The sequence below is a fragment of the Biomphalaria glabrata genome, chromosome 12, assembly GCF_947242115.1.
Source record: "Biomphalaria glabrata chromosome 12, xgBioGlab47.1, whole genome shotgun sequence".
NCBI lineage: Eukaryota > Metazoa > Mollusca > Gastropoda > Planorbidae > Biomphalaria > Biomphalaria glabrata.
The window spans coordinates 8,049,206-8,062,914 of NC_074722.1; the positions used below are offsets into that span (position 1 = coordinate 8,049,206).

Sequence of the window (13,709 nt, forward strand, 5' to 3'; positions counted from 1 at the left end):
ACTCCATTTGAGTGAGGGCTTGAGAGGCTTAATTCCTCTCTTGCAAAAGCCCTGGACAGAGACCTTGCGTAATGCATAAATGTCACCATACAGGTCGAGAATTTTTGGTTTCCCAGACATGTCGAGGCGGAGATCAACAAGTCTGGGGCATTCAAACAGAATATGAGGCACGCGGTTTCCTCTTCTTCCCCGCAGCGGGGGCACCGTGAATCGAAATTTGGCCGTAGCCGTGAGAAATGTGAGCCAACAGGACAGTGGCCTGTCCTGCACTATAATAGCTTGCTCAGGCCTTGACAGCCTCCATCACTGGGAAGTGCGGTCAGCGGGCTCCTCATGGTCTTTTTCGGACTTGTCCCAGCACTCAAACCACTTTTCCATTTCTGTTTTTTTTTTAACTATAGCCAGGGCATGATTTTATTAGAAACGTGAGATCAAGTACTTGATCTACTTTGATCTACATTGATTAATGTGATAGCATAAGTTTATCCTTTTTTTTATTCGTCGTAAAATTGGCTTCATCTCTCTACTTAAAATGTGAGCTACGTTGTAGCTAGCGTTACCACCGACTCATTTTGTCTATTGTTGGTAGACTCTAAATATTGTGACGTATCCTCCATTTTTTTTTATTAGCGTCTAAAACCGAGAACACCGTCATATTTGTTTCATAATGCATTTTTTTAAACATCGTTGACAATAAAGTGTTGTTTTTTTTTTTATGTATGTAGAAACATTAAACGAGAGCACTTGAATTCCTCGACGGGCGCAATAATTTTTCCAAATATTCAATGCACGTTTGATATGCAGACTGCAAGAGTGTGTCAAAATTGTCTTGCATTCGTCTTCTTAGCCTCCTTTACGCACCTTAAGACTCCATGTTCTTATCATATCACGATATCGCGGTGTTTTTCGCTGGCTAAATCAGCGCTGCTTTTGTTTGCTGGCTACATGACGGTCTCTAAATCAGTGCTGCCTTTGTTTGCTGGCTACATGACGGTCTCAATCAGTGCTTCCTTTGTGTGCTAGCTACATGAAGGTCTAAATCATTGATGCCCTTATTTGCAACCGATACCTATACAAATAACAAACAACACCATTCGATGAAAAGATTCTATGCCTTTACAGTAAAAAAAAAAATGAAGTTAAAAGGGATCATTTTCACTCCTTAGGCAAATACAGCTGGCCGTAGGACACGACAATAAAAAGGAAGACATTGCATCCTTTTGTCGGACGTCTACTAACCCTAAACAAGGGAAAGAAGATTTTACTTGCCTGATAAGATGCTATAAGTTGAATTAGTCCTCTTTATTTTTTTTTTTAGAAAGAAAAGTTTTCCAACTGGTCTAGATAAGTGATATGATCGTAGCGTGTTGAAAAAGCTAAAAGCATGAATTTGTGCTAAACAAAAACAATTGGTAAAATATTTCTAATCGCACAGATTTTTTATCGTTAGTCTAGATCTATTACAAATTTAATTAGGTCATTGGTTAATATGCATGACTAAATGCATGACGCGTAGGACGCAATCATCTTTTTTTAAGTAACGTCTGTATTATATAAGATAAGAACTTAGGTCCTCCCGCGCCGTTCGGCGCATTGGGCGGCAAGCTGTCTCCATAAAGATCTGTCACTGGCAATGTCTGAAGCCTCCTCCCACCTGGTGTCTACTGCTCTGAGGTCCTCCATGAAGGTGTGTCGCCAGGTAATACGAGGATGTCCCTGTTTGCGCTTTCCTCGTTTTGGCCTCCATGTCATCGCAACTCTTGGTGTGCGTAATTCATTTTTTCGCAGAACATGTCCCGCAAACCTGATGCGATGCTCTGTCACAACCTCACTAAGTTGCCGACTCCCAGTTCGGCATAGAACTCTAGCTCAAGTCCGGTTAAGAAAGGAGGAGGGTTTGGCGTGGGGCTAGCGACCCCACCCTGTAAAGCCTCAATTGCTACAGAAACGGCAAACTCGATACACATAAGATAAGATGATAATTACTTGACTGATCCAAGCTAATTGGTAAATCTACACTTAATCCGTCATTTCCTTTTGGGCAAGGGAGGTGGTTTTTTTTTTACCGAGCTTATATCAAGTCACTCAGTCTGTCTGCCAGGTACAAATCATGTACACGTTATTTCCCCCACTTCACATTCTCGAATCATGTTGGGAATTTGGTCAATTATTGTCGAATCACACGAATCAATAAAAAATAACCAATTAATTTATCAAATAGTCTTAATTAATTCTGTTTTACTACATCTGCGGAAGACCCGTAAAGAGACAATAATCATGCACAGTCGCACCCAGAGAAATAAAGCAGATAATGAGGTCGCTCGTTAAAAATGTAAAACTAACAATAGACTAATAAAATCGATAGTTAAAAAAGCTTACATCAACTCACTCTGTTCTACTTGTATTTACGACATCAATAAGAGTCTAGCTCATGGACTTATATATATAAGTCTATGGTCTAGCTATAGTTTTTTTTATTTCCTCTTAAGATATAATCAACTTTGAAGTTACTTTCTTTTAGTAAATCTTATGTCTAGTCCTCCTCCAAGTCTCCAGCAAGTCTTCCACCTAGTCCTCCATCTAGTCCTCCACCTAGTCCTCCAGCATGTCTTCCACCTAGTCCTCCACCTAGTCCTCCTCCAAGTCTCCAGCAAGTCCTCCAGCATGTCTTCCACCTAGTCCTCCAATAAGTCCTCCAGCAAATCTCCTTAAATGTTGGGCGACAAGCATTACACGAACAATAGAGGAAAAGAGATCAGTTAAGAGTTTAGTGTCTATATTCTATTAATAGTTCACAAGCATTAAAAAAAAATCGGAAAGACACTATATCATTTTTTTTCTTCTTTCAATATTGATTCATATAAATAAAACGTAGACTCTGATTCTGTACTTTTAAGGTCCTTATCTTATTTTTTTTTTTAAATAAATAAACATTTTGTTTGGATATTATCAGCTGTTGAAAAAAAGTCGCCATGGTATGTTTATATATAGTTCAGTTACAACATAATCTAGTAAAGACAGCATAAGGAGAGTTCCTAACAACCCAAACAAGAAAATCAAACCCGGTAAAAATCAACAGTACTATGAAAAGAATTTTGGGATTGCTAAAAATCTAAATGCTAAAAGGATCTAGCTTCAAATTCAAAAGTACAGGTATAGTTAAAAAGTTATTGATTTAACAGCTGATAATTGTACGTCCATTGCATTTCTGGACTGGTCTGTAATTGTTCACCAAAAACGTTTTCGTGCTGTCCGTGTGAAGAGACCGAAGTTTGTCCATCTGGAACAAAACAAAATAAAATTCATATTTTGTTACACTGTCAACTTAAAAAAACAACAACAAACAAACAAACACAAAATATGAATATTTAGTTTACTTGTATCAATTAATTTGATTAATGTTGTAATAATTTGTAATAGATCTTGACCCCAGGCTAACAAAAATAAATCTGTGCGATTGGAAAGTTTTTAACAAATAGTTTTTGTTTGTCACAATTTAATCATGCTTTTAGCAGGCTCAATGCGCTATGGTCCAATCACGATTGTGGACCAGTTGCGGGGAAGGGGAAAGCAGTTGCCATCTTGAAGTTAGCGGGACTATTTCGTATATCAGTTAAAGAACGAAGAGAGAAAGATATCAAGAGAAAAATGGGAGGAGGAAGGGAAAGAGAAAGTGGACAGAGAGAGACTTTGCGATTGTGTGTGCGTGTCTAACGAGGGCGGCACTGATTTAGAACTTCATGTAGCCAGCAAACAAGGGCAGCTCTGATTTAGGACTTCATGTAGCCAGCAAACAAGGGCAGCTCTGATTTAGGACTTCATGTAGCCAGCAAACAAGGGCAGCACTGATTTAGGACTTCATGTAGCCAGCAAACAAGGGCAGCACTGATTTAGGACTTCATGTAGCCAGCAAACAAGGGCAGCACTGATTTAGAACTTCATGTAGCCAGCAAACAAGGGCAGCACTGATTTAGGACTTCATGTAGCCAGCAAACAAGGGCAGCACTGATTTAGAACTTCATGTAGCCAGCAAACAAGACAGCACTGATTTAGAACTTCATGTAGCCAGCAAACAAGGCAGCACTGATTTAGAACTTCATGTAGCCAGCAAACAAGGGCAGCACTGATTTAGGACTTCATGTAGCCAGCAAACAAGGGCAGCACTGATTTAGAACTTCATGTAGTCAGCAAACAAGGCAGCACTGATTTAGGACTTCATGTAGCCAGCAAACAAGGGCAGCACTGATTTAGAACTTCATGTAGCCAGCAAACAAGGGCAGCTCTGATTTAGGACGTCGTGTAGCCAGCAAACAAGGGCAGCACTGATTTAGGACTTCATGTAGCCAGCAAACAAGGGCAGCACTGATTTAGGACTTCATGTAGCCAGCAAACAAGACAGCACTGATTTAGAACTTCATGTAGCCAGCAAACAAGGCAGCACTGATTTAGAACTTCATGTAGCCAGCAAACAAGGGCAGCACTGATTTAGAACTTCATGTAGCCAGCAAACAAGGACAGCATTGATTTAGGACTTCATGTAGCCAGCAAACAAGGCAGCACTGATTTAGAACTTCATGTAGCCAGCAAACAAGGGCAGCACTGATTTAGGACTTCATGTAGCCAGCAAACAAGGGCAGCACTGATTTAGAACTTCATGTAGTCAGCAAACAAGGCAGCACTGATTTAGGACTTCATGTAGCCAGCAAACAAGGGCAGCACTGATTTAGAACTTCATGTAGCCAGCAAACAAGGCAGCACTGATTTAGGACTTCCTGTAGCCAGCAAACAAGGGCAGCACTGATTTAGGACTTCATGTAGCCTGCAAACAAGGGCAGCACTGATTTAGGACTTCATGTAGCCAGCAAACAAGGGCAGCACTGATTTAGGACTTCATGTAGCCAGCAAACAAGGGCAGCACTGATTTAGAACTTCATGTAGTCAGCAAACAAGGGCAGCACTGATTTAGGACTTCATGTAGCCAGCAAACAAGGGCAGCACTGATTTAGGACTTCATGTAGCCAGCAAACAAGGGCAGCACTGATTTAGACCTTCGTGTAGCCAGCAAACAAGGGCAGCACTGATTTAGAACTTCATGTAGCCAGCAAACAAGGCAGCACTGATATAGACCGTCATGTAGCCAGCAAACAAGGGCAGTACTGATTTAGGACTTCATGTAGCCAGCAAACAAGGGAAGCACTGATATAGACCGTCATGTAGCCAGCAAAAAGGGGAAGCATTGCTCCTTCTGTCTCGGAAGGCAATGGTTGCGCCCAGATGAGTCACTTGTTTTAGTTTCGTCTTGAGACGGGGCACAATCTTGTGTAACTAATCAAGCCAATCCTGGAGCGGCAGAGTTTACTACAGTTCGTGCATGTTTATGCATCTGTCCTCGGGCAGCTGACAGGACAGCTTTTTTTCTTTCTCTTGACTGATGCAGCTTCGTTTCTTTTGCTCTCGGCGAAGTTTGTACCAGCACGTACAGTCTGTCTCCATGCTGTCCGGTCTTGGGCTATCTCCTCCCACATACTTTGGTCGATGCCCGTGGTTCTCATGTCTCACTTGCAGATAACTCTGTAGATCAGTCTGACTCCCGCCCCAAGCTCAGCGTGTCTTACAGTTGACTCACAAAAGACTTCATACGTTTGACTCCAAAGGACAAAAAGTAAAAAAAACTAAATTGTTTCGATATTTGTAAACAATTTTCTACTGAAAGTAAACTAAACAAAATAATTATATTAATAAACGAAAATAAAAAAAATTGTAATAAAACCTTGGCAACATTAGTATGCAAAGTGAGCTAACTTTTCTAACATGTTACTTTAAGGGATGTGAAGTTGCTGAATAACCTAATCATAAACAAGAAGCAGTTATATAGCTATGAATAAATGGCAATATTATTGCCAATACTTTGTTACTGCGCAACTAAATGATTTTATATGTGAATACGGAGATCAACATGTCACACTTCTAAAAGAGAGTCATAAAGCTATTTGGGGAGATGCTTACAGGGAGGGCACGACGTGATAAGGAAGATATTTACCGATAACTTTCTCTATTTCTTAAGGATACTTAATGCAATATATTTTCATTAGTTACAATACATCGTTATTCAATTAAATTGTAATTAAAACTTACTTTTTATTCCCTCATGAGTGCTCTCTTGTGTGTGTGTTTGCTAAAATAATAAAATATTAATTAATTCAATCCACCCACATTCACACACACCCCCACACACACACCCACACACGACTTAAGTGCTGTTGAACGTGACATCTGTTGCTAAGAAGATGACCTACCTGGCTTTGCGAGATAGTGATTGTGTCCCTAAATACTGTCCAGGCGACTGTCTGATAACATCCTGGTGTGGTCAGACTACCTTGGTAACGGTAGAAACTTGACGTGTCTTTAGGTAGAAATGGGTACTTATTCACTTTTGGTAGCTCTACTAGAACACCTACAAAAAAAATTAAATAGAGAAAAAATAGAACTGAGATTTTGTAATGTGCTATAATGAGGCGCGGCGGCTGAGCGATAAAGCGCTTCGCTTTCGAACTGAGGTCCCGGGTTGAAAGTCGGGTGAAGACTGGGATTTTTAATTTCTGAAATTTTAGGGCGCCTCAAACCCAGCTCTAATGGGTACCTAACATTATTTGGAATCGCAGACGTTATCATACTTCTATGGGTATAATAGAGCAGAGGCAGCCATAATAGGGTAGGGTAACCGCCCCGGGCCCGCACCTAATGGGGGCCCCACGATAAAGAGAATCATTTGTCATCGTAGAAATATTTGTTACCCTAGTATGACACTCTCCCAGGGCCGCGCGCACTGCTAAGGCCGTATCTGATTATGGAAATACTTTGGCAACCCGTTCTCTAATGGTGAAGAAAATTGGGGAGCTTCAACAAAGACCGCGGCAGATAAACTCCCTTGGATCTTGTACTGAAAAGTCGCAGTATATCAAAAAAGTGTGATTATCTCACGGAAATAAAAAGGGAATATAATAACATACACTGAAGTACTGCTGACTGATTCATACAAAGCCTGCAGACTGCAACACGTAGGCTACACACAACTACAGACTTAAACACGTACGCAGAAGTACTGACAGATTCATACAAAGCCTGCAGAATCTGACACGCAAATTGAGTTTGTATTTATAAAACCTACCTGGATTTTCTATTTTATCAAGATGGTCAAAGAAAAAATTCAAATTTGCGTTTGGTCTCTTTCCAATCTATAGAGTAAATTGATTACAATGTGTCATAATTATAAGTAGATCTCATTGCATGGAATGGTTGGAAGATTTAATTCTTGGCTATAGAACTATTAAGAGATGTTTAAATAATAATGAAAAATGAAATTAACTCAAATTGAAGGGGATGTTTTGAATACTTAACAAACAAAAAAATGGCATTAAAATACTATTTTCAAAAAATACAAAATTCATAGAGCGATTTTTTTTCTCTAAATAAATAATGAACGTCAGATCTAAAAATAATGGAAATGTTTTGTCACATATATCCCCCCCCCCCCAACGAGAATGAATCTTGGTTAAGCGAATGTATAAATCTACTACACTTTATAATATTCCAATGATTGGCCTTTAGATCTAGACCTAGGAGAAGATACGCAAAATGTTCTTGATCATTAATTTATTAAACTCTTGAATAATATAATGTCTACTAGTGGAAAATACCAAAAAGACATGTGGACCGTTGAAGTTAAATATCTTCAAGTTCTCTATCTAATTTTAGATTTATTTCTTTTTATATTTTCAAAAATTATAACGTTCGAATTAGAATTTTCCCTGTGTGACCAACGAGCTAGTAATTCTTTTCTTAGCCATATACTCCGACTACCAAATTTCTAGGATAATCGTTAGAGCCGTTTTCGAGATACGCGTAAACCAGGATTTTTACGTCACCCTGAAAGTTTATGGTATTAATTTCCACGAAGGTCCGAAGTATTGTAAAAAAAGATTTAGACATCTAAGTGGTATTCAACTCTCGCTGTTAAAGAATATTAGAAGCGTATCATCCGGAATATGCCAGGTAACTCCAGTTTGAAAACATTTATTTCTTTATTTGGTTACCTACCTTTACTAAGACTCCCAGGACGGCCAAACCCTTGTCCATTTTATAAGCCAAAAGCTCATTCTGATATAACGTATTGTAATGGACAGTATGAATCTAAAATAATTTGTTTTATATATTAGCATACAAACTTAATTGGATAGTATATTTTATATTGTCATGTGATTGATGATGTTATATTATTTACATATTTATAAACTATTTAAAAAATGCAAACTACAACTTTATGGCCATTTCACAAGGTCCTCCAGGCTCGTAAAGTCACTCTTTAAGGGAACTGTAACAGGAAAAGGATGAAGAGGCAGAGAGAGAAAGCGATTGGAAGACAAAATTAAAGAATGATCGCGCTGGTCATTGAAAGAGATTCTTTAAGGCTAAATACGAAGAGGAAAGAAGAAAGACGGTCGACTGATCACGTGTGGTGCCCCAACGGTTCATTAAACTAAAAAAATATGTGAAGGTGATAAACAGAAAACATCTTTCTATAAAATGCAATATGTGAGGGAGCGATGACAGAAGCATACACTAGAACTTTGGTGTAGAGGGGGGGGGGGCGATTTTATTCCAAACCCTAACCCTAACGCCAAGAAAACCCTAACCCTAAGCATAAACGCGCGTACTGCATAAATATATATATATTGGAATTAAAAAATAAAGCTCAACCTCGGCGTAAAAACACAAACAAAAAAAAAAAACAGCCATGTTGAGGCCTTGCTCTTGACAGCTAGGAGGTCTGGAAGAGTGGAAGCATATAGCCAAAGTACACTAATCATCGTGGCCATCTGACATCGCACAATCTCTTCCCTTGCAGCTTCTCAACTGGAGATCAATAGCTCGTTGCCACGTCACAGATTTGTACGAAGTGGCAACGAGCTATTGGTGTCCATCACCCAGAGGTTGCGACGTCACAAGACAGTGTTCAACCCTTCTATAATGAATGGTCTCGATTGGACCATAGCGCTCTGAGCATGCTATAAACATGAAAGTTGCGTTATGCAAAAGCTATTGTAAAAAAAAACAACGTGTCTACACATCTACACAGTAAGGAATCTATACAAGAAGGCTCTGAGCATGCTATAAACAACAACGTGCCTACACATCTAGACAGTAAGGAATCTCTACAAGAAGGCTCTGAGCATGCTATAAACAACAACGTGCCTACACATCTAGACAGTAAGGAATCTCTACAAGAAGGCTCTGAGCATGCTATAAACAACAACGTGCCTACACATCTAGACAGTAAGGAATCTATACAAGAAGGGTCTATGCAGTAAAGTGTCTACTCGCCTCCAATGGATAAGCCTTGCCGTTGATCGTGTGTTCGGATCCCCTAGAATTATCAGAGCCCCAGTGCAAGTGAATGTGAGACGCCCTGTAGGTTCCGTCGAGACCACCTCTGGACAAAGTCATGTTACCGACTATGTTGATTCTGACTGCAAGCAGTAAAGTAAATCTGTGATAGTGACATTTATATGACATCGAGACGATATTGGCTTTGCTATGACATGTTAGACCAGGGGGTCGCGACCCACAGGTTGTGAACATTAATATTAGATAAAGACAGTGACATTGATATTAGACCTGTGGGTCGCGACCCCCTTGGGGGTCGATTGACCAGGGGTCGCCTAAGACCATCGAAAATATGGATTGTTTTGTCTATATATGGCAGTTACTGCATCTCAAGTCTCCTTTATTCCCGCTAGTTAGTTGTCCAGTTGTTTTAAAATACGTTTTTTTTTAAAGTATTTTTTTTTATTTTGCTTCTTTACGGCTGTGGTTGTTAATATATTCGTTACAAACTTGCAAGGTGACTGTATCTATTTATTGGACTATTGGAATGAGTATGTAAACGAGTATCTAAGCATCTAGAAAGCCTAAACCGGCTTGAAAAAAAAAAAGAATAGGCATTTATACATTCAGCGCGTGCAAGCTGACCTCTGACCTGATCGGCCGTTGTTGGTCATCAGCATAATGTTGTTCCATATTCTGTTATAGCCGTCCAATCGGAGAGGTTCACAATGGGTAGAATATTTGACCTGGTCAGTATCAATGTCAATAGGTGACTGGAGGCTGGCGTTGGTGTCCTCACATAGTGGGTAGTGGTAGTGCCAGGCGTCAGGACCGTTTTCACCGGAGTACGACCAGACATCGTTGGTCACCAAGACTGTTGCGAGAACTGAAAAAATAGCAAACAAAATTTAAAAAAAAATCCTTTTTAAAAAAAAGTTTATCTAAGGGGAAGAACTCCGCACTTACAGTTATAAATGTAAGCATGTAGAAGTTTTTTCCCTTATTCTATCTCAAACAAAATAAATAATTACGAATAATTAATTGACTAATTACTTAATTTTTAGCGGCCCCCGAAAGGGGAAAAGACGCTATTAGTTTTGTGCGAAATGTCTGTCCGTCTGTCCGTCTGTACGTCCGTCCCGTTTAGATCTCGTAAACTAGAAGAGATATTGAAAATCCGACTTCACAATATTTTAGACCATTCAAAGTTCTGATGCAACGGCTACTTTTTTTTTCCTGAAAGCGAAAATTCTAATTTTTAAAATTAATTATGCAAGCAGTTTTTTATAAGAAAAAGCTAATTAGTATGCATTATATGTTAGACCTAATTTAAGACGAATAGTAATCTTATAAACATCATTTTTGTGAACAATTTTTCTATACAGCGGAATTTCAAAAAAATTAACTTATTTAGTTCGAACCGAGGGACCCGGGTTCGAATCCTGGTGAAGACTGGGATTTTCAACTTCTGAGTCCACCCAGCTCTAATGGGTACCTGACATTAGTTGGGGAAAAGCAAATCGGTTGGTCGTTGTGCTGGCTACATGACACCCTCGTTAATCGTAGGCCACAAAAACAGATGAACTTTACATCATCTGCCCTATAGACCACAAACTAGTTAGGCCAGGTTCACATCTAACTTTACATTCACTTTCACGTATCCTTTGATCTGCGGGACGGTTGGGGCACTACACAAGATCTGTTAACCTTCTTTCTCCATTCTTATCTCTCATTTGTCTTTGATATAATTTCATTCGGATTTTCTTTCTGAAAATATTGAAGCCTACCTGGGTGGACCATTGGTCGTGCGGTTTGCGCGCTGGACTGTCGTTTGGATTTATCGACGATCGAATGTTCAAACCCTGCCTGCTCCCATCCCCCGTCGTCCTGCGGGAGGTTTGGACTAGGAAAAGGAAGTATCTTCATTCTTCAACTATGAAGGATTATCCGAATTATGTAAAACATTTTACTTCGGGGGCCGATTTTGAGTTTGTGTTTCCACACAAACTGTCTTTTGTAACCTTGTTTTTTATTGATTCGTGTTTTGTTAAATACTATAAATAATTATTTAAAATTTCAACTTGCGAGAAATAAAGTGTACAATTATCTAATGGGACCAAACCATACATATTTAGCAATATCTGAGAATACTGAAGGACTAATTTCCTTTGTTGGTATCAAACAAAATACTTAATAACTCAAGTGACTAATTGGTTAATTTTCTTTGTATTGATTCATGTCTTGTCTATACCAATGAATAATTGTGCAAAGTTTCAGCTTGATCAGAAAATGGATGTGGGAGAAATAATGTGTACAAACTTTTTATCTGAAAGACAGACAGAGTAAGTTGATATAAATTTTGCTAAAACAACATCCAATAATCTTTAAAATAGACTAAAATAAGTTTTGTCTTTCTTTTAGCATCTCAATTATTGACCTCTTCCTAGGGAGTCACTCTTTTTTTATACATCCTAGCGAAATACTTTGCTTTGCTTCATCTTTAGATTAGAAAGTTAGGTCAATAATAGAATATGCATCCTCCGTTTGGGACCCCTCAACTCAAGAAAACATTAAGAAACTGGAACAGACACAAAATAGAGCAGTAAGACTCATAACAAACGAATATTCACATTTGACTAGAGTAACACCATTAGTAAAATCACTAAATTTAGAAAGCCTTCAGGACAGAAGACGCAAAAGTAAATTAGCTATTATACATAAAACACTGAACCATAATCTTCAAATACAAAAACAAAATTTAATAAAATACTCTGAAAGACACAAAGATAAAGGCACATTCCTCATCCCATATGCTAGGACAAATTTGTACAAACACTCCTTCTTCCCTAGTGCTATTAGAGCATGGAATGGGTTGCCTGAGCTAGCCAGGAAAACCAGTGACTTGGCAGAGTTTAAGTCATTGGTTAATATGCATGACTAAATGTTTGACGCCTAGGACGTAATCATCTTCTTTTTTGAAGTAACGTCTGTATTATATAAGATAAGATAAGAATGTTTAGGTTTCAATGCATTTTGGGATTTTCGTGATCTATGTTAATCACAGTAACTTCCCTTTTGTTTAGATTTAGATTTGTTTATATCCGGGTTACATTCTTTCAATGCATTAAGCCACAAAATATAGTCGAATATAATGGCGATTTAAAAAAAAAAGTTACATGAAATGGAGAAATGGGAGAGCAAGATTAGGGAATTCATTACGAAAAAAAAAGTAAGAAAAGGGAAAAGATGAAATTTGGAAAAGAGTTTGAGATAAATAGGTTTTAAAAACAAAGCAATGTCAAGGACGCTTCAAGAACGATCATTGTTACCAACTAAATGTATTAGCGGTACTTTAAATGGCTTTTAGTAGCGCCACTATCATAGAAAAAAAAACTATAATTCTTTCTCTACTAGGCCTACATTGATGGTACTGTGATTGTGTGAAGTATTTGAAAGAGTAATTATGAAAATCACTGTGTGCAGTACAAAAGTCATTTTTCGTAATAAATATAGATCTATATTAAATTATTAATGGGGCATACTAGAAGAATCTAGGACTATCTTAGTAGCAAGAATATTTTAATGGCGTTTACCCGTTTAGTAATTTTCGATGTATCATGACCGGAGACCAATGCCTCGCTGAAGTCTGCAATGTTCTTCGCCCTTGATTAAGTTCATTTGAAAAGATTACCCAGTAAGGTAAAATTGTAATTATGATAGATAATCATTTTAATTTATTAGTTAGAAAGCTAGAAGCGGACTTGTATACATGAAAGTTATAAGGTCTATGTTGGCTACCACACATTTTAAAATGTTGTTATGTCTGCTTTAAACTATTAGTATGTCTAGACTTATATTTTTGGAGGGAAAATAGATTAATTGATATATATATATATATTAATAAGGTATGTTCAGTTCTTACCAACAGATTGCTGCTCCATATAGATACACAGAGAAACAAAAAATATGTAATTTCTTAGGGTCATGTTGAGCTATTGTTTTGTCCTTAAGTCAAAGTGAACAACATTTAAGCTCCAAGAAATTGTTATTATTATAAAACAATTTATTGGGAGTAAATCCGAACTATCGATACAGACATCAAACAAGGGCAATAACTATCAGTAAAAGTTAACCTGGAGATGCTTTGACATTAATGTGTTTGGCTGTGTTGTGAAGGGCGAGAAGATAACTCAAACAAAGGAATCTTCCCTTTTGACCCATTGCCTCCCTTCACACCCATGCCCAAGCGTTTTAAGTTGTACCAATAAAACCCTGCTCGTTTATGTGTTTGCATGCATAAAATCTCTATGTTCATGTCGCTGTGT

The 13,709-nt window shown here is 38.3% G+C and overlaps 1 protein-coding gene across 1 annotated transcript; it reads right to left on the reverse strand.

Annotated features, from left to right (window-relative positions):
* Nucleotides 1–2,867: 2,867 nt before the first annotated feature.
* LOC129921963 (carbonic anhydrase 12-like) lies at nucleotides 2,868–13,495 on the reverse strand. The gene is made up of 7 exons (XM_056005382.1): nucleotides 13,307–13,495; nucleotides 10,037–10,270; nucleotides 9,382–9,527; nucleotides 8,098–8,190; nucleotides 7,169–7,235; nucleotides 6,297–6,454; nucleotides 2,868–3,280 (listed from the first exon to the last, which is right to left on the reverse strand). The coding sequence occupies exons 1-7, from the start codon at nucleotides 13,368–13,370 to the stop codon at nucleotides 3,176–3,178; spliced, it is 867 nt and encodes a 288-aa protein (XP_055861357.1). The 5' UTR covers nucleotides 13,371–13,495; the 3' UTR covers nucleotides 2,868–3,175.
* Nucleotides 13,496–13,709: the final 214 nt, after the last annotated feature.